Source organism: Bos grunniens, chromosome 10 (assembly GCF_055505025.1).
Source record: "Bos grunniens cultivar Pamir isolate PY7600 chromosome 10, Bosgru_T2T1.0, whole genome shotgun sequence".
Classification (NCBI taxonomy): domain Eukaryota; kingdom Metazoa; phylum Chordata; class Mammalia; order Artiodactyla; family Bovidae; genus Bos; species Bos grunniens.
The window spans coordinates 17,919,518-17,938,900 of record NC_141174.1 but is presented as its reverse complement, the minus strand read 5'-3'; the positions used below and the strand labels follow the sequence as shown (position 1 = coordinate 17,938,900).

The 19,383-nt window shown below is 36.6% G+C and overlaps 1 protein-coding gene across 8 annotated transcripts in view; it reads left to right on the top strand.

The window, feature by feature from the left end:
* Window positions 1–19,383, top strand: part of LIN52 (lin-52 DREAM MuvB core complex component) — a 112,715-nt gene that overhangs the window by 12,352 nt on the left and 80,980 nt on the right. For 2 of the 8 annotated variants that reach the window (XR_015134013.1, XR_015134014.1), the window contains exon 6: window positions 18,797–19,014. The exons of 3 other annotated variants lie outside the window; for them this stretch is intronic. Coding sequence is in view for 2 of the 5 variants with exons in the window: in XM_086319776.1 (XP_086175902.1) it covers window positions 4,505–4,731 (227 nt within the window). In the remaining 3 variants the exon portion in view is untranslated. Of the gene's footprint in view, window positions 1–4,405; window positions 4,736–18,796; window positions 19,015–19,383 lie in introns of those variants that run through there. 3 more of the 8 variants (XR_015134012.1, XM_086319776.1, XM_086319780.1) reach the window with 3 other exon arrangements.

Below are 19,383 nucleotides of genomic sequence, written 5' to 3'. Positions count from 1 at the left end.
CTGTGCTATATAATAGGACCTTGTTTATCCATTCTAAATGTAATAGTTTGCACCTGCTAACCCCATACTCCCAGTCCATCCCTCCCCAGATCCATGACACTTAGTGATGTCTTAGGAATGTGCTCTTGTTCTTGCTTTTGTTTTACATCTCAGAGTTCTGCTTCACTCATGCATTATTATTATTCTTTGACCTTGCACTCAGGAAGGTGACCAATAGGAGCTCCAGTTTATATGTCTTTAAATCTTGTAATCCCAAAGGAAAGAAGATGTTTTCTGAAAATTCCCCAGAAAAGGTCCTGTGGGGGCCTCTGACTATTCCATCTTGGCTTACATACCTTTCCTGGAACCAAGTCCTTTAGCCAGGTAGCATAGAGCACTGAGATGGGCCAGCCTGGGGCCAGGGTGCACATGCAGATTGGAACCGTTAAGTCTGACTCAGATCATGTGGAATGCATTTGGGGAGGATTGCTTCCCCAAAGGAAGGGTATTGTAACACACCAAGAATGTAATCTGCCAGTATGAGTAATGCTTTTAAAATTCTGTATTCCTGTCTGCTCTCCAGTCTTTTAGTTTAAAATGATTTTTAACTATATTTCTTTCCATACTCTGTTCATTATAAAACTGGAAAAGGAATTGTAGAAGATTTTCACTTTGTAATTGAAAGAAATACTCAACATAGAGTGTTAGAACTTTGTTCTCATTGGGTAGGTACCTCCTCAGACCTTGATAAATGCACGGTTTTGAGAGACTACTGTAGCTTATAACTTTCTTCAAAATTGTTTTGTACTGATTAATGTAATTCCCAACAGCAGTTTAACAAATTGTTTCTCTTGTTTATAGAACATGCAGTGGATTTGTCCACATCATTGATTTTACTACCAATTCAACATTTCACTTTAAAATTTAATTTAAAACTACCAATTTTCGACTAATAGCACTTCCTTAGTCCTGTTTTTGTTTTCTTTATTTCCATTACTATCATTAGCAGTTGACGTTTGTTTCCCAAGAAAACATTTTAAAATCACTTCATGGATCAAGGAGCAGAGAGCCACAGACTGCTCTGAGACACGGTTGCTAGGTGGTCTGCGATGTGCACTTGTTCCCTAACTCCTCTGTATACTAGTCATTTATTTCTCGTGACTGAAGCTTGTCGGCAGAATTACTCTTTACCATGTATGTCACAGACCTCAAGGGTTTATAATGAAAACCCCATGATTATTAAATTCATAAATGCGAGACTTATACAGTGTAGAACTTGATTCTGTTTCTAGCTCTGGATAATACATGCTGTAATGATCACAGTGATCAATCCTTTATCTATGTCAGTTTTTCTTATGAAATAAAGTTTTTTCAAAAGAGAGATAAAATTTTATGCTTATATCAAAAAGATGCTATATTACTGAATGTATTTATCAACAGTGTTGTCTCTAGTTAGTTGTAGATGAAATTACTATATTCCCTCTGATTAGTTTTTCTTTTCCTATTTTCCTGCTGAGAAAGATAATGAAGTATTTTTTCTCTACTTTTTATTATGAAAAATTTCAAACATATACCAAAGGAGAGAAAGTAGAATATTGACGTTATATACTGATGACTTAGTTTTATAGTTAGCATCTGGCCAATCTATTTCAACCTCTGCCAACGTACATAATTAAAGCAAATCTCAGGCATCATATTGTTTCATTACTAAATAACTTCATATGTGAGTCCAAAAGACAAAGACTTTCCTTTTTTTTTTCTTAAGTATAATTGCGATTCTATTAATTATGCCTAAAGAATTTTAACAGACTTGTTTAATATCATCAGATAGCCAATCAGAATTCATATTTCCCTGGTTCACTCATAATTGTCTTTATATAGTTGGTTGGTTTGAATCAGGATTTAAGTAAGGTGTACTATATTTGATTAATATGTCTCTTAAGTTTCTTTTAATCTGGCATAGTTCCACCTCCCTATTATTTTCCTTTGCCATTTATTATTGTTACTTTTTCTGTGGAATTTTCCCCATTCTGGATTTTATTCCTTTTATCCCTGTGGTAGTGCTTAATATGTCCATCTATCCCTTCTTATTTCCCAGTAATTAGATTTAGAAGCTCATACAGATACAGGATTGATTTTTATTTTTATTTTGACAAGAATATTTCATAAATGGTGTTGTACACATCCTTCAGAAGGGTACATCCTGTCTGCTTGTCTTGATCTTTGTGATGTTAAGATTAATTTATTGGTAAAGGTATTGTTTGCCTGATCTGTTACTCATAAAATTCTCTATCAGCCTTATAACCAGTGTTTTAGCAGCCATTGAAAACTGCCTAGATTCACTATTTTGTTATAAGCTGTGAAATGGTATTACACTAATTCTATCATTCCTTCTTATTAGCTAGGATTTTTCTGTGAAGAACCTTATCTTAACCAACTCTTCATTATTTATTACCTTGAATGCTCTTCTTACTGGATAAATGATTCTTTATCAGTTTTTAGGATAACGAGTTGGTTCTCTGAGCATCAGTAAATCTATTTTAATGTCTTTGCACAAAAACAGAAACTTGGTGTGGTTTGTTTCAGTTTTTATTCCACACAGCTAAGATCATCAATATTATTAATTATTTATTATTTCTAAAACTTAAGGCTTTGGAGGTAGGGGTTTGAAGTCACCTAACTCAGTGACCTTAAGCAGGGAACCAAAATTATGCTGTAGAAATGCTTGTTTCTGCCAGATGAGTTCTATGAGCACAGCTGAGATTTCTCGAAATTATTTTCTAGTTCAAAATACAGCTTTCTTTCAGTTTCTGTAGCAGTGTTTTGCTAACTGATTGTCATTTTCCCTGATCATAATAATTAGTTGACATGCAGAAAATAGTTTTTTAATTTAGAATTGGTAAGAATCACATTGATATGTAGTGGATTTCTTGGCTATAACCTCTTTGTTTTATTGTGTATAGGGTATTTGCATAAAAACAAGATCCTTTTTGTCCTTACAGATTATTCATCTACTCTAGGGGTTGACATTTACTTGACACTCTAATCTGGTGTTTCAATATCTCAATCCTCCTTCCTGCATTAATTGAGAGGATGACATGGATGAAAAATAAGCAATACGAACTGATGAATCCCCAAGGACCCCTGATCCTGTTTTCATGCAAATATCTGTAACTGATAAAGATGATGGAAAGAAAAAAAATGCAAAAAAAATTTGTCCTCAAAACATGATTGTTTGTCACTTCCCTGGAGCATTGTTAGTGTTAGTATAGAAAAAATGTGAGCCTTCTAGGGCTAATAGCAACTAGATTGTATCTTTTGGAAGATGAACCCTGCCTCTTGATTTAGTACGTGATTATATCTCAGATAACCCTTTTGGTGTCCAGGTTTTAGAATGCAATAATGTTTTATATAGGTATTTATAGCTTTTCATGATTGGGGCCCCCAGACTTTATATGGGTAGTTAATTTATGTGAAATTCCCATGAAATATATAGAATTATAAAAAACTACCTTTACTGTATGAAAAATTCCATTTCTGTTGCTTCCATCTGAGTTCTGTGTCCTTCTTATTTTACCAAAACTATTGTAGTCACCTTCTAACTGCCCTCCTTGTGTCTCAGCTACCTCATATCAGTCCATCTTGTTTACCAATACAAGGTTAATCTTTCTAAAGTAGTGTTTGCTTTCTGTTTGTCCTTTACTCATAAGTCATTAGTAGTATTTCATTACCCATACAATAAAATTCAGATTCCTTAACATGGCTTTCAAAATCCCCTTACTCTGGGCTGAGCCTAACGTCTAGCCTTCTTACTGCTCCCGAACAGAATACCGTGCGTTGTCTGCATTTGAAATTCTCTTCCTGGGACACTTCCCCATCTTCTTAATTCAATTCATGTTGTTCCTTTTTTCAGGAAGCCCTCCCTGACCTATTTCTAATATAGGAATTTTATTTGTCCTTCATTGTTTAGCCAGAATCTACCTCTTTCATCAGCCTTTCCTTTTCAAACTTGATCTAGAAAGTAAACTCACTTTTCTGACCTCCGAGATAGCTCCTAGAGCAGTTCATTTGTTTCATTTTTTTGTCACTTTTACCATTTTGGGAGACTTTTGGTTTGTGTGTTATCTCTTAGATTAATTGTAGCTCTTGAAGGTAAGAATCATATTTTGGAGCTGTCTTCTGTAACCCACAGAGTACCTGCCATATGGTAGATGTGCAGTATGTATTTGCTGATTGAATGACTGAATGATCAACTCCTTAATGCCTTTTGATGAAATGAGCAGATTTTTTTTAATGAAATCCATTCACTTAAAACTGAAAAAGTGGAGCTTCTGGAAATTGTTCTTTTTCTGGATAGTTTGTGTTTTAATGATGAGTAGTAACATTTGAAGATCTCATAATGTCTGGAATTTTTCTTTTATGACAGTGGATGATCAACCACACATAGTAAATATAGTGTGAAGCTTCTTGATAATGGTTTGATTTTGTCTTCTACCTGACCCCTGCTCCTGCTGCTGCTGCTAAGTCGCTTCAGTCAGGACCGACTCTGTGCAACTCCATAGAGGGCAGCCTACCAGGCTCCCCCGTCCCTGGGATTCTCCAGGCAAGAACACTGGAGTGTGTTGCCATTTCCGTCTCCAATGGATGAAAGTGAAAAGTGAAAATGAAGTCGCTCAGTCGTGTCCAATCCTAGCGACCCCATGGACTGCAGCCCACAGCATTATTATGACCTGGACAGTGTTCATGATTTAGTCATGTAAGTTGTAGCAGCACATGTCTTGTTTTATTCCTCAGACCCATTGAACTGTCATAAATCTTATCGAATATTGATTCTCAACAGTTTTTTTCCATTAAAAAAAAAATTACCCCTGTCTTTGAAGGCTACAAACATTTTAGTAATTATGTGGATGACCTGCTTGCTGGCGATATTCAAAATAATTTTAAATGGAATGTGAAGATTGGGAAAGCAGCAGATCATGCAATTTGAAACTAGAGCTAAAGCTTGGAGTTCTGATTCATTTCTTCCCTTTCATTTTTTTTATGACAGCTTTACTGAGATGTAATTCACATACCCTGCAATTCACTTATTTATAGTGTACAATTCAGTGATTTTTAGTATTTTCAGAGATGTGCAGCCATTACCACAATCAATTTTAAAACATTTTTGTCACCCCTCAAAGAAATCCTGTACTCGTTAGCAGTCACTCCTCATTTTCCCCTAAACTCCATAGGCCTAGGCCACTACTAGTATACTTCCTGTCTTTATGAATGTCTCGTGTAGACATGTCATATAAATTAAATCATATTATGTGGTCTTTTGTGACTGGTTTCTTTCACTTACCATAGTATTTTCAATGTTCATCTGTGTTGAAGCATGTATCAAGACTTCATTTCTGTTTAGAATTGAATAATGTTCTACTGTATAGGTGTATTTTTAGGTTATTTACATTATATTTATCCACTAGTTAGTGGGCATTTGGGTTATTTCCTTTATTTGGCTAGTATGAATAATGCTGCTGTGAACATTCATGTACTCGTTTTTATGTGGACATATGTTTTCATCCTCTTTAGTTTATGACTAGGAATGGAATTTCTGGGTCATATGGTAACTCTATATCTAATCTTTTGAGGAACTGTCAGAATATTTTCCATACTGGCTGCACCATTTTACATTCCCATCAGCAGTGTGTGAAGGTTCCAATTTCTCAACACGTTGCCAATACTTACTATTTGTTTTTTAAAAATTATTACAAAATCCGTCCTAGTGGATGTATTATGAAGAGTGGTATTTCACCGTGGTTTGGGTTTGCATTTTTCCTAATAACTAGTGATATTGAGCATATTTTCATGTACCTATTGACTAGTTGTATGTCTTTTTTAGAGAACTATATTCAGGTCCTTTGCCCAGTTAAAAATTGGATTTTGTTTTTAATTATTGAGTTTTAAGAGTTCTTTATGTATTCTAGAAACAGGTTGCTTTTTTGATACGTAATTTGTAGAACGTTTTCTTACAGTTTGTGGGTTATCTTCTTACTTTCTTAAGGTATTCTTTTAGACACAGAAGTTTTAATTTTAATGAAGTCCAATTTATCAGTTATTTATTTTGTTGGTTGTATTTTGATGTCATACCTAAGAAACTATTGCCTAATTATAAAGATTTATACCTATGTTTTCTTCTAAGAGTTTTATTCTTTAGCTCTTATAGTTAGGTATTTGATCCATTTTAAGTTAATTTTTTATATATGGTATGAGGTTATGGATGCAAATTAATTCTTTTGAGTGTGGATATCCAGTTGTTTCAGCACCATTTGTTGAAAAGACTATTCCTTTCCCACTGAATTGTATTGGCATTTTTGTAAGAAATCAATTGACCATAAACATGAAGTTTTATTTCTGGACTCTCAGTTCTATTCTACTGACTTGTATATCTGTGCTTACAGCAGTACCTCACTGTTTTGATTACTGTAACTTTGTAGTAAGTTTTGAAATTTGGATTTGTGAGTTTTCCAACTTTGTTTTTCTGTTTGAAGATTTTTCTTTCTTTTTTTTTTTATGTTCTGGGTCTCATGAATTTCCATAGGAATTTTAACTTGTCAGTTGTTGCAAAGAGGTCAGATGACATTTGAGTAGGAATTGCATTGAATCTGTAGATTAGTTTCAGGGAGAGTATTTTCATCTTAATGAAATTAAGGTCATTCATGAATGTGGTATATCTTTCTGTTTATTCAAGTCTCCTTTCATTTCTTTGAACAATATTTTGCAGTTTGCAAAGTATAAGTTTTGCACTTCATTTGTTAAAATGCATTCCTGTCTTAACTTTTTTGATGCTATTATAAATGGAATTGTTTTTCTAATTTCATTTTCAGTTTGTGCATTGCTACTGTAGAGAAATACAATCAATTTTTGTATATTGATATTATATCCTGCAACTTTCCTGAACTTATTTATTAGTTCTAATTGTATTTTAGTAGATTACTTAAGATATTCTATATACAGAATTGTCATATGCAAATAGAGATATTTTACTTCTTCATTTCCAATCTGGATGTCTTTTCTTTCTCTCTTTTTTCATTCCTTCTTTTTCTTACCTTTCTTTTCCTTTTCTTTCTTCTTATTTCATTTTTATCTAATTGCCCTGGCTAGAAATTCTAGTATGGTGTTGAATAGAAGTGGCAAGAGTGGACATCCTTGTCTTCCTCTTGATCTTAGGGAGAAAACATTAAGTATGATATTGGGTTTTTTGTACATGCCCTTCGTCAGTTTGAGGATGTTATCTTTTTTGGGAGGCAGGGTTCTGGAGAGGGCACACCATTCAGCTTGTAGGATCTTAGTTCCCTGAGCAGCGATTGAACCCAGGCCCTTGGGAGAACATTAGACTGCTGGGGAGTTCCCTGAGGATGTTATCTTTTATTGTTAGTTTATTGAGTGTTTTTATCATGAAGAGGTTGAATTTGATGCATTTGTTCTTAATTACACTTCCCCATAAACCATATAATAAAAATCTCAGTTTGATTTATATTCATTTACTTGTACTGGTTTGAAATTACCTTGTACTATACAGGAAAGATTGGCTAAAAAATTGTTAAGTAAAGAAGACCACATTGAGTATATTACTGTCTAAAAAGCTTTAAGAAATTTAGCTTAATTTGCTACAAGTAATTGCTTCTGCTAATCCTGTATGTTCATTTAGCTATTTCAGGAAGGATTCTTGCTGCTGCTGTTGTTGTTGTTCAGTTGCTAAGTCGTGTCCAACTCATGAACTGCAGCATGCCAGGCTTCCCTGCCCTTCACTATCTCCCAGAGCTTGCTCAGACTCATGTCATGAACTGCAGCACGCCAGGCTTCCCTGCCCTTCACTATCTCCCAGAGTTTGCTCAGACTCATGTCATGAACTGCAGCACGCCAGGCTTCCCTGCCCTTCACTGTCTCCCAGAGTTTGCTCAGACTCATGTCATGAACTGCAGCATGCCAGGCTTCCCTGCCCTTCACTATCTCCCAGAGTTTGCTCAGACTCATGTCATGAACTGCAGCACGCCAGGCTTCCCTGCCCTTCACTGTCTCCCAGAGTTTGCTCAGACTCATGTCATGAACTGCAGCATGCCAGGCTTCCCTGCCCTTCACTATCTCCCAGAGTTTGCTCAGACTCATGTCACTGAGTCAGTGATACCATCGAACCGTCTCATCCTGTGTCACCCACTTCTCCTCTTGCCCTCAGTCTTTCCCAGCATCAGGGTCTTTTCCAATGAGTCAACTCTTTGCATCATGTGGCCAAGGTATTAGAGCTTCAGCTTCATCACCAGTCCTTCCAATGAATATTTAAGGTTGATTTCCTTTAGGATTGACTGGTTTGATCTCCTTGTTGTCCAAGGGACTCTCAAAAAGTGTTCTCCAGCACCACAGTTCAAAAACATCAATTCTTTGACACTCAGCCTTCTTTATAGTCCAACTCTGACATCCATACATGACTACTGGAAAAACCATAGCTTTGACTATATGGACCTTTGTTGGCAAAGTGATGTCTCTGCTTTTTAATACACTGTCTAGGTTTGTCATAGCTTTTCTTCCAAGGATCAAGCATCTTTTAATTTCATGGCTGCAGTCACCATCTGCATTGATGTTGGAGGCAAAGAAAATGAAATCTGACAGTTTCCACATTTTCCCCATCTATTTGCTGTGAAGTGATAGGACTGGATGCCGTGATCTTCATTTTTTGAATGTTGAGTTTTAAGCCAGCTTTTTCACTCTCCTCTTTCACCTTAGTTCCTCTTCACTTTCTACCATTAAAAGTGGTGTCATCTGCATATCTGAGGTTGTTGATATTTCTCCCGGCAATCTTGATTCCAGCTTGTGATTCATCCAGCCCAGCATTTTGCATAATGTACTCTGCATATAAGTTAAATAAGTGGGGAGACAGTATACAGCCTTGACATACTCCTCTGCCAATTTTGAACCAGTCTGTTGTTCCCTGTCCAGTTCTAACTGTTGCTTCTTGTCCTGTGTACAGGTTTCTCAGGAGGCAAGTAATGTGGTCTGGTATTCCCATCTCATTAAGAATATTCCACAGTTTGTTGTGATCCACACAGTCAAAGGCTTTAGCATAGTCAATGAAGCAGAAGTAGATTTTTTTTTGGAATTCCTTCTGCCTTTTCTAAATCCAGGACAGTGCTTAGGCTTAATTTAATCAGCTACCAGTTTTTAGAATAACATTTTATGGTAAAATAAGATTGAGACTTCCCCATTCAAACCTGGTACTTCGTTCTGGTAGTCTGCATTGATGAGGTTGTTTTTGCACTACAAATTATTTGGTGCAGCTTTTCTTTCTTTCTTTTCTTTATTTCTTGACCATGCAACGTTGGATATGGGATCCTAGTTCCCCAGTCAGGGATCACACCTGTCCCCCCTGCAGTGGAAGCACAGAGCCCTAACCACTGGACTGCCAGGGAAATCGCTGATGCAACTTTTTTTGGTGGATGGAGAAGGGCATGGGAATCCATTCCAGTATTCTTACCTGGAGAATTCCATGGACAGAAGAACCCTGTGGGCAGACTACAGTCCTTAGGGTCTCAAAGAGTCGAACATGACTGAGGCAACTTAACGCACACACATAGACACACACATGCACACACACACAGATGTGTGTGCACAAGCAGACTACAATCCATAGGGTCACAGAGAGTCAAACATGACTGAAGTGACTTCATACACAAACACGCACACACATAGACACACACACACAGACACACACAGTCCATAGGGTCACAAAGAGTTGAACATGACTGAAGTGACTTCACACACAAAGTTCAGTTCATTCGCTCAGTCGTGTCCGACTCTTTCTGACCCCATGGACCACAGCACAACAGGCCTCCCTGTCCACCACCAACTCCTAGAGTTTATCCAAACTCATATCCATTGAGTCGGTGATGCCATCCAACCATCTCATCCTCTGTCGTCCCATTTTCTTTCCGCCTTCAATCTTTCCCAGCATCAGGGTCTTTTCAAATGAGTCAACTCTTCATATCAGTTGGCCAAAGTATTGGAGTTTCAGCTTCAGCATCAGTCCTTCCAATGAATATTCAGGACTGATTTCCTTTAGGATGGACTGGTTTGTTTTCCTTGCAGTCCAAGGGACACTCAAGAGTCTTCTACAACACCACAGTTCAAAAGCATCAATTCTTCGGCACTGTCCAACTCTCACATCCATACATGACTACTGGAAAAATCATAGCTTTGACTAGATGGACCTTTGTTGGCAAAGTAATGTCTCTGCTTTTTAATATGCTGTCTAGGTTTGTCATAGCATTTCTTCTAAGGAGCAAGCGTCTTTTAATTTCATGGCTGCAGTCACCATCCACAGTGATCTTGGAGCCCAAGAAAATAAAGTCTGTCACTGTTTCCATTGTTTCCCCATCTATTTGCCATGAAGTGATGGGACTAAATGCCATGATCTTAGTGTTTTGAATGTTGAGTTTTAAGCCAGCTTTTTCACTCTCCTCTTTCACTTTCATCAAGAGGCTTTTCAGTTCTTCTTCACTTTCTGCCATAAGGGTGGTGTCATCTGCGTATCTGAGGTTGTTGATATTTCTCCCGGCAATCTTGATTCCAGCTTGTGCTTCATCCAGCCCGACATTTCGATTGATGTACTCTGCATATAAGTTAAATAAGCAGGGTGACAATATACAGCCTTGACGTACTTCTTTCCCAATTTGGAACCAGTCTGTTGTTCCATGTCCAGTTCTAACTGTTGCTTCTTGACCTGCATACAGATTTCTCGGAAGGCTGGTAAAGTGGTCTGGTATTCCCATCTCTTGAAGAATGTTCAGACTACCGCACAATTGCACTTATCTCACATGCTAGCAAAGTAATGCTCAAAATTCTCCAAGCCAGGCGTCAACAGTATGTGAACCGTGAATTTCCAGAAGTTTAAGCTGGATTTAGAAAAGGCAGAGGAACCAGAAATCAAATTGCCAACATCCATTGAATCATTGAAAAAGAACTGTTACCTTTGTTAATTTCTTATTTTAATCCATGAAGAAGGGCAGGGAGAGACTTCTTATACTCTGGATGGTCTTCTTTGTAGCCTGATATCAGGCTTACTTTATAATTCCTGTACTTCTATCTATAATAGTTAAATTAATTGTACTTGATTGATTAAGGAGAAAAATGATTTTTCACTAGCCTTTAACCTCTAGATGGCAGCATGAGTCTTACTGTACTTCTGGCTTTTTCTCTTCCCTTATCTCTTGAACTGGGTTTCTTATTGAGATACAGATTCTTATGACTTTACTGGACTGCTTGCCTAACTTTGTTGATGACTTACTTGAGTTTTAGCTTTTGGTTTTTCCTTTTCATCTCTCCATATTTAAAAAAAGATTCCTTTCTTAAGCAGTGTGTATTTTTTATGCTCAGTTTCCCTGTTGTCAGAAATAACATTTTGCTTTTGATTAAGGAGACTGGTAGAAAAAACCAAAAATGTGGTAATTTAATTCAGTAACTTCCATACCTGGATCTAAGACCCTCAGAATGGCTTCAGCTGTCTCATCTCAGATTGTCTTATCTCAGATTGTCTTGTTCTGTCCTTCAACTCTCCCAGTTACCAAGTGGTATCAGACAATGCCTTATTAAAGTAGGAATGTAAGCTAAAATTGATGAAATAAACCTAGATTTTCAAGGAGAGTTTGTTTTAAAATAAAGTTTCCGAGTGCTTAGCCATTTTGAGTGATGAGATAATAGCAAAAGAAGAAAGTGTTCAATTCAGCAACTGAGTGCCTACTTCCTACAAGGCTCTGTAGGGGATATGAAGATGAATAAGACATAATTACTGCCCTTTTGTAGATTAAAATCTAGTAGAAAATGGAGATAAGACAGTTAAGTAAATGATTCTTAATGGAAGGTAGAGGAGATAGCTCTGTAAGAGTACTAAGAACTCTGGGGATAGGGGAGAAGTGGCAATTACATTTGATTGCTACAGAAATGGCAGATAAGTTTCATATTGTATGTCAACACAGATTGATTAGTGAGGATTTCCTAGGGCTGTTGAACTGAGAATTTTGAGGAGTCTTGATTCAGAGAAGTCCATTAGTATGGTCAGCTGGGGACCCGGGAAAGGGGTGTGGTAGTACTTACTATTTCTGGATCATTGAAGATTAACTTTTTAAAGAACACAGGTTTTTGATGTGGAAATGTAAACAGACCATATTCCAGGTGGAATGAAGATCTGGAGCAAGCAGAGTTTGAAAGAACAGTTATGCTCAAGGAACAGTGTGAGTGATTTAATAAGGTCTTTAAGAAGCCCAGGTTATATTAAGGCTCATAAGAACTAAACGGAGGGAAATAGGAGTTGGGCTGAGGGATGAGGAATTAGACTCATAGGTAATGGGGAGCGTGTGAAATTTCTTTAAAAAGTATTTTAATGACTGTAACGTTAACTAATTTTCGTTACAAATGGTTTGTAGAGATACTTTATTTACTAAAAGACCGTTTACCACAAATTTGTTTACTGTAAAGATAAAGAAGAAAGTAAAAATAACCACAGCCTTACCAGTAAGAGATGGCCACTGTTGATGTGTTTCCTCGTCCTGGCCCTCCCTTTTCTATTTGTGTAGGGGTGTGTGTGTTTACACTTCTACTTGGACCCATATGTATACACAGGCATGCTTTTTAACATAACTGAGGCTATAGTGTATGTATAGTATGTAGTTTTTGTCTGTGCTCCCCCTCCCATTCTTTCTATCTTAAGCATTTTTCTGCATCATAAAAAATTCTACCACTGAAGATTTCTGAGTAGGGAAGTCATGCACCTTTTAAGAGGCATCATGCATAGGATAGAATGTAACGGTAGAGACAGGAGGCTGGAAGCTAGCAAGGACTGAGTCCAGCAAGAACGATTGAGGGCTTGAATGAATAGTGGCAGTGTTAATGGAAAGAACCGTACCAGCAATAGATGTTTCAGGTATATCATTTTCAGTACTAGATGGGTAAACTGTCTCGATGAATCTTGGGGAGTAAACTGTAATTAGAGTTCACCATGATGTTTTGAGCCTGCTTAAGGACAGGGAAGTCAGAAAGAGAAGAAAATTTGGTTAAACTAAAAAATCACCTCTTTTACGTATTCCTTAGTAGGTGGGCTTCCCTGGTAGCTCAGAGGGTGAAGTGTCTGCCTGCAATGCAGGAGACCTGAGTTCAAACCCTGGGTTGGGAAGATCCCTGGAGAAGGAAATGGCAACCCACTCCAGTACTCTTGTCTGGAAAATCCCATGGACAGAGGAGCCTGGTAGGCTGTAGTCCATGGGGTCGCAAAGAGTTGGACACGACTGAGAGACTTCACTTTCACTTTCTCTTGGTCGATGGGCATCTTAATTGTTTTAGAAATAAGTAAAAGCTGTTTGTATAGGTTAGTGTTACTAATAGGATGAAAACAATGCTTTTGCCTAGTTTAGTCACATTACTTAGGTAACAAGTAATGTTTTAGTTATTTGTTTTCTCAGGGAAATGCATGTGTGAAGTAAGATATCCGTAACTTCATAAATGGGTTTTTGGGGTCTCTATAACCTTTGGCAGATCATTACACCTCTCAATTGAGTAGATTACTTTTGCATAGTTTTATTGCATAGTAGTGCTTTTCCATTTAGTTAGCTACCTAGAGCTATGAAGGAAACTGTTATGTTCTTTGTATATGGTAGACATCCAAATCTTTGTTAACTGGAAAAAAATAATCAACAGTTTAAACTTGAATAATGTCAATTGGCCCAAAATATTTGATGTTGATGCATCTATTTTGTTGTTGTTTTTCAGTCACTAAGTTGTGTCTGACTCTTTGCAGACCCATGGATTTGCAGTATGTCAGACTTCCCTGTCCTTCACTATCTCCCAGAGTTTGCTCAGATTCATGTCCATTGAATTGATGATGTTATCTAATCATCTCATCCTCTGCTGCCCGCCCCCTTTTCCTTTTGTCTTCAATCTTTCCTAGCATCAGAGTCTTTTCCAATGAGTCAGCTCTTCACGTCAGGTGGCCAGAGTTTGGAGTTTCAGCTTTAGCATCAGTCCTTCCAATGAATATTCAGGGTTGATTTCCTTTAGGATTGACTGGTTTGATCTCCTTGCGGTCCAAGGGACTCTCAACAGTCTTCTCCAACACCACAGTTCAAAAGCATTCATTCTTTAGCGCTCAGCCTTCTTTATGGTCGAGCTCTCACGTCTGTACCTGACTACTGGAAGAACCATAGCTTTGACTACGAACCTTTGTCAGCAAAGTGATGTCTCTGCTTTTGATACACTGTCTAGGTTTGTCATAACTTTCCTTCCAAGGAGCAAGCACTTTTAATTTCATGGCTGCAATCACTATTCACAGTGATTTTGGAGCCCAGGAAATTAATTGATGTATCTATTAATTAATAGCAAAGTTTTGATTGTATCTGCATCAGGGTTAAGTCTTCCTGTGAGTGAAGATTGCATTTTACATGTAGATGGAGAACTGTGGGATCTCTAATTAAGAGGGAAGTACTCTTGCCTGGAAAGTCCCATGAGCGGAGGAGCCTGGTAGGCTGCAGTCCATGGGGTCGCTAAGAGTCGGATACGACTGAGCGACTTCACTTTCACTTTTCACTTTCATGCACTGGAGAAGGAAATGGCAACCCAGTCCAGTGTTCTTGCCTGGAGAATCCCAAGGACTGGGGAGCCTGGTTGGCTGCTGTCTATGGGGTCCCACAGAGTCGGACATGACTAAAGCGACTTAGCAGCAGCATACTGCCAAATTGTCTTCCAGAAAAGTATTTACTACCCCTACCCCCTTGCTAACACCAAATATCATTTTTTAAAAATCATTGCCAACTTTATAGGCAGAATATTAATACCTTGTGTTAATGTTTATTTTTCTTCACTTGTGATAATGAACTTTTTCATGTTTCTTGACCCTCTCCATTAACAAGCACTAGAAATTGCAGAAAATGTAAATTTAAATTATTTTAACATGAAAAATTAAGTTAGCAAATTTGATTCAAAAGCACTTTATGGGCAGTATTGTAATCTGCATTTTTCAAATACCAAATGAAACTTGTCTTTGTTTTCTGCATTACCATACCATCTCGCCGTAGTCATTAGCATTTCATCCTATTTAGGTAGTAATACAGTATAAAATCCAGAAATCCCACTTTGAAGGGATCAGAGATATTCCTCATAATTAGAAATTGTCAATTTAGCCTTAAGAATTTTGTTTTCAAAAATGTATTATGATAATGGGGAAAAATACATGCCATTATTTCTCATTTTTCCCTTGGTTAACAAATTAGGATACACAAAGCCTCAAATTACCTTTAAGGCTTATAAGCATTCATATCTTTTTTCCATTAGTCGAGTTATTTCATAAACCCAACTTTGCCTCTGCAGTGGTTTTACACACAAAGAGGATTTTACCATAAAATGCTTGTGGTGTTTTATTCTCTTCTGACTTTGGGGTGGGGCAGGGAAAGATAGAGGTAAGCAGGCAGGGCTTAAATTAATTTTTTTGAGGTTGGTTTCAAAGTAGTATTCTGCATAGTTCTACAAAATGTGTGATAGGTAAAGGGATGTACGTAGTCAAAGAATTTAAAGTTTAGTAGTGAATAACCAAGTACAGTAGATACTGTATTCTATATTTGTATAGTAGATGACAATGTAGCTAGTAAAAATCATGTTAAAGCAATAAAGAGCATTTAAGGACAGAAAAATGCTCATTATATGTAAAGATAATCGCAAGGGAAAATGCAAGTGAAAAATTGCAGGACACAATGTCAGCAGTTTTTTTCCTTCTTGTTTTAAGAGCATGGGTGTAGACATGACTGGAAGGAAAAATACTAGGATTTTTTTTTTTTAGTTTTTATCTTTTAAATTATGAAAGTATGATAACACATTACGGGAGACTTGGAAAATACAGAACAAAGTTACATTAGTTCCCACTATATATTACAGTTATTTTTTAAGTAGATAAATTAAGATTTTTGTTTGGAATTTTAATATCAAACTCTCAAAATTAATAGAATGAATATACAGAGAAGCAGAAGAATATAGTAGACCTGGAAAGCACTGTGAACCAATTCAACATAATTAAGATTTATACAATTTTCACACAACAGTAGGATACAAATTCTATTCAAGTTCCCATAGACTGTAAACTAAAAGGCACTGAATATATCCAGAAACATAAAACAAGATGCAAAAATTTCATAGTCTAAAGGTATTGAAACCATACAGAGTCTGTTCTCTTACCACTGTGGATTATGTTAGAAATCAATATCAAAAGATATTTGAAAATAAGTCACATATTTTTTAGTATAATGTGACATTTACTGAGTGATGTCTTCAACTTAGCCATCAAAAGTCTCAATAAAGTTAGACTGAAAAAAAAAACCCACAGGGTGATTGCAGAGAAGAAAGCATTTAAATGAGAAATTAATACTAGTATGTTTTGATGGCTGTCTTGAGTGATTTTTTTTTTAAGTTTTTTCTGAAATTTCTAAATCATCAACAGTGACCACATTCTGTTCTGAGTAGGGAAAAGCTATCTTAAAAAATAAAGAAAAATTATATGCCATTCTAGAAACAAAATTATAGTTTCTTGAAAGATCTGTGTTCTTAATTTCCTATACGGTTAAAATTTTAAACTCTTTTCCATTAAAGAAAAGTTATTTGCTTTCTAAATAAAAATTACTAGATCCATTAACAAAAATTGATCATTTTAAGCAAGTGATGAATAGCAAAATGAAAGTTAATGATATTAATACTTCATTTCCCATCCTTACCACAGTCTTCCAGAAGTAGAAGTTGGGTAACAAAAGGAGTGGGAAGCTCTTGAGTCAGTGGCAAGAAATGATTCAGTTTGTGAAAGAGGCATATTTTCATAAGCAAACATTGGCCAAGATTTTGTTCAGCTTTGTTTTCAGCCTTTCTTTGTAGCTGAAGAACTGAACTCAAGTCATAAGCTACTCAATAGGAGCAAAGCACCATGTAGAATGTCTATTAGTCTTAAATGGAATTGCAGCTGTTTGAGAAGTAAAATGGTCCTGATAATTTTTTTCCCCCTTTGGCTTGGAATACTGTATATGGTTTTGTTATGACAAAGAGGAGAGAGACTGAATAATTGCAGTTATTAGGTATGCATGCAAGTTGAGTTTCTTTCCAGGCTTTGGGTATAAGAATAACTGTTTCTGCTCCTGGGGAAGTAAACTGACATTTCCTGATATTTTTGTTTGATTCTATTTCACTTTTGATTCTCTAGAGATTTCAACAAAATGAAGAGTGTTTTTTTGTTGTTGTTTTAATGTAATATCAGTTCCTTTTCTTTTTTTCTAAATTCTCAACACTGTTTTGTGTTGGAAATATGATCTGGTAGGATGGCGATATTACATGAGAATTTATAGGTGATGATAGAGTGCTTTGCTGTGGGAAGTCTAGAAAAATAATGACATGTGGTGTCTAGAAGTCTTAATCTCTAACCATTAAGTCTAAATTAAAAGCTTGGCCAAGCTACCAATGTTTGGTGTACCTGAAAAAGACTTGAGAAATAGGAAAAAGAATGGTATTTTTAAAGGAAGAACTGTTATATTTGATTGACTCTGTTGTAGGAGAATACATTTAAAATTGGTTGGATAATAGTGAAGAAATCCTTTGAGAGAATAGTTGAATTTGACAGGTTAAAGTTTTGGATACTGAATACAAAAAGAACTAAAATGAAACTTTAGAATCAGGATATAAAAATATTCCACTGTTCTATCATTTTTTGTTCTTGAATACATTTTTAAAAATGGAAAGTGTACATGAAGAAAAGTACACAGATTATGTACAGCTCAATGAATTTTCATAAAACAGCACTCCCATATAACTGTGACCTTGAACAGATAAAAAAATAGAACCTTTCCAATATATAATACCTCCTTCATGCCCCTCTCAGTCACTACCTGCCCTTGGCTCAAAGTCAAGCACTGTTATGACTTATAATATAAAAGAATTTTGCTTGTTTTTGAACTTTAAGTGGAATTGCCAACTATATATTCTTTTGTGGCTGGCTTCTTTTGCTCAACATTTTGATTATGACATTCATGCATGTCATTGTCTTTAGCAGTCATTTGCTGTTTTTGAATTTTAGTTTGGCAATATTTTCCTTTTGTGTTAATGCTGCCCCTGTCATTTTAATTTAGGTTGTAATAATGTCTCAGCTGTAGTATTTTAGAAATAAATAGTAAATTACTTCTGTAACTTGGGGTGGTTGATTTCTTCTCCCACTTCTCCATGGAAATATCAGAATATCATTATTGGTATTGAATGAAAAAATTCACATTGAGACAATGAAGGTATGTTTTCCTCAACTCACTGATTTCCTGATTTGATGTGTAACTTCCCTGACACCCTTGTTGAGTGATGCATTTTTATGTATATTACCATGTGTCATTTGCAGATCCTTGGAAACTACTTTCCTAGAAAAGCCAAAGCACTTTTTACCCCCCCACTGTGTGGCATCTGGGCTCTTAGTTCCCCTACCAGGGAATGAGCCTGTGCCCCCTGCCTTGGGAGCACGAAGTCTTAACTACTAGACCACTAAGAGGCCTGTTGAAGCATCTTTAACTGTTTTCTTTGTTGACTAACTTGGGCATTACATGAGGAAATTGAAAAAAGAACTTGCATGATGAACTAATAACACAGTTGATACATATTTTGATACATATTGATACACATGCACAATTGATACATATTTTAGAATACGAATAGAAAGAATAAGGAAGATTTTAGTTTACTATTCAGTTCAGTTCAGTAGCTAAGTTGTGTCTGACTCTTTGCGACCCCACAGACTGCAGCACGCCAGGCCTCCCTGACCGTCACCAACTCCCGGAATTTACTCAAACTCACGTCCATTGTCGGTGATGCCATCCAATCATCTCATCCTCTGTCATCCTCTTCTCCTCCTGCCTTCAATCTTTGCTGGCATCAGGGTCTTTTCAAGTGAGTCAGCTCTTCGCATCAAGTGGCCAAAGTATTGGAGTTTCAGCTTCAACATCAGTCCTTCCAGTGAGTATTCAGGACTGATTTCCTTTAGGATGGACTGGTTGAATTGCTTGGCAGTCCAAGGGACTCTCAAGAGTCTTCTCCAACACCACAGTTCAAAAGCATCAATTCTTTGGCACTCAGCTTTCTTTATAGTCCACCTCTCACATCCATACATGACTACTGGAAAAACCATAGCCTTGACTAGATGGACCTTTGTTGGCAAAGTAATATCTCTGCTCTTTAACATCCTGTCTAGGTTGGTCTAGGTAGGTCATAACTTTCCTAGTTTCATTTTAGTTATTAAAATTTCCGTCCCTTAATTATAAAAACAGAGGACAGATCTTTTTGTATGTTTTTGGACCCCAATATGCTAGTGGTATAAGAAATACA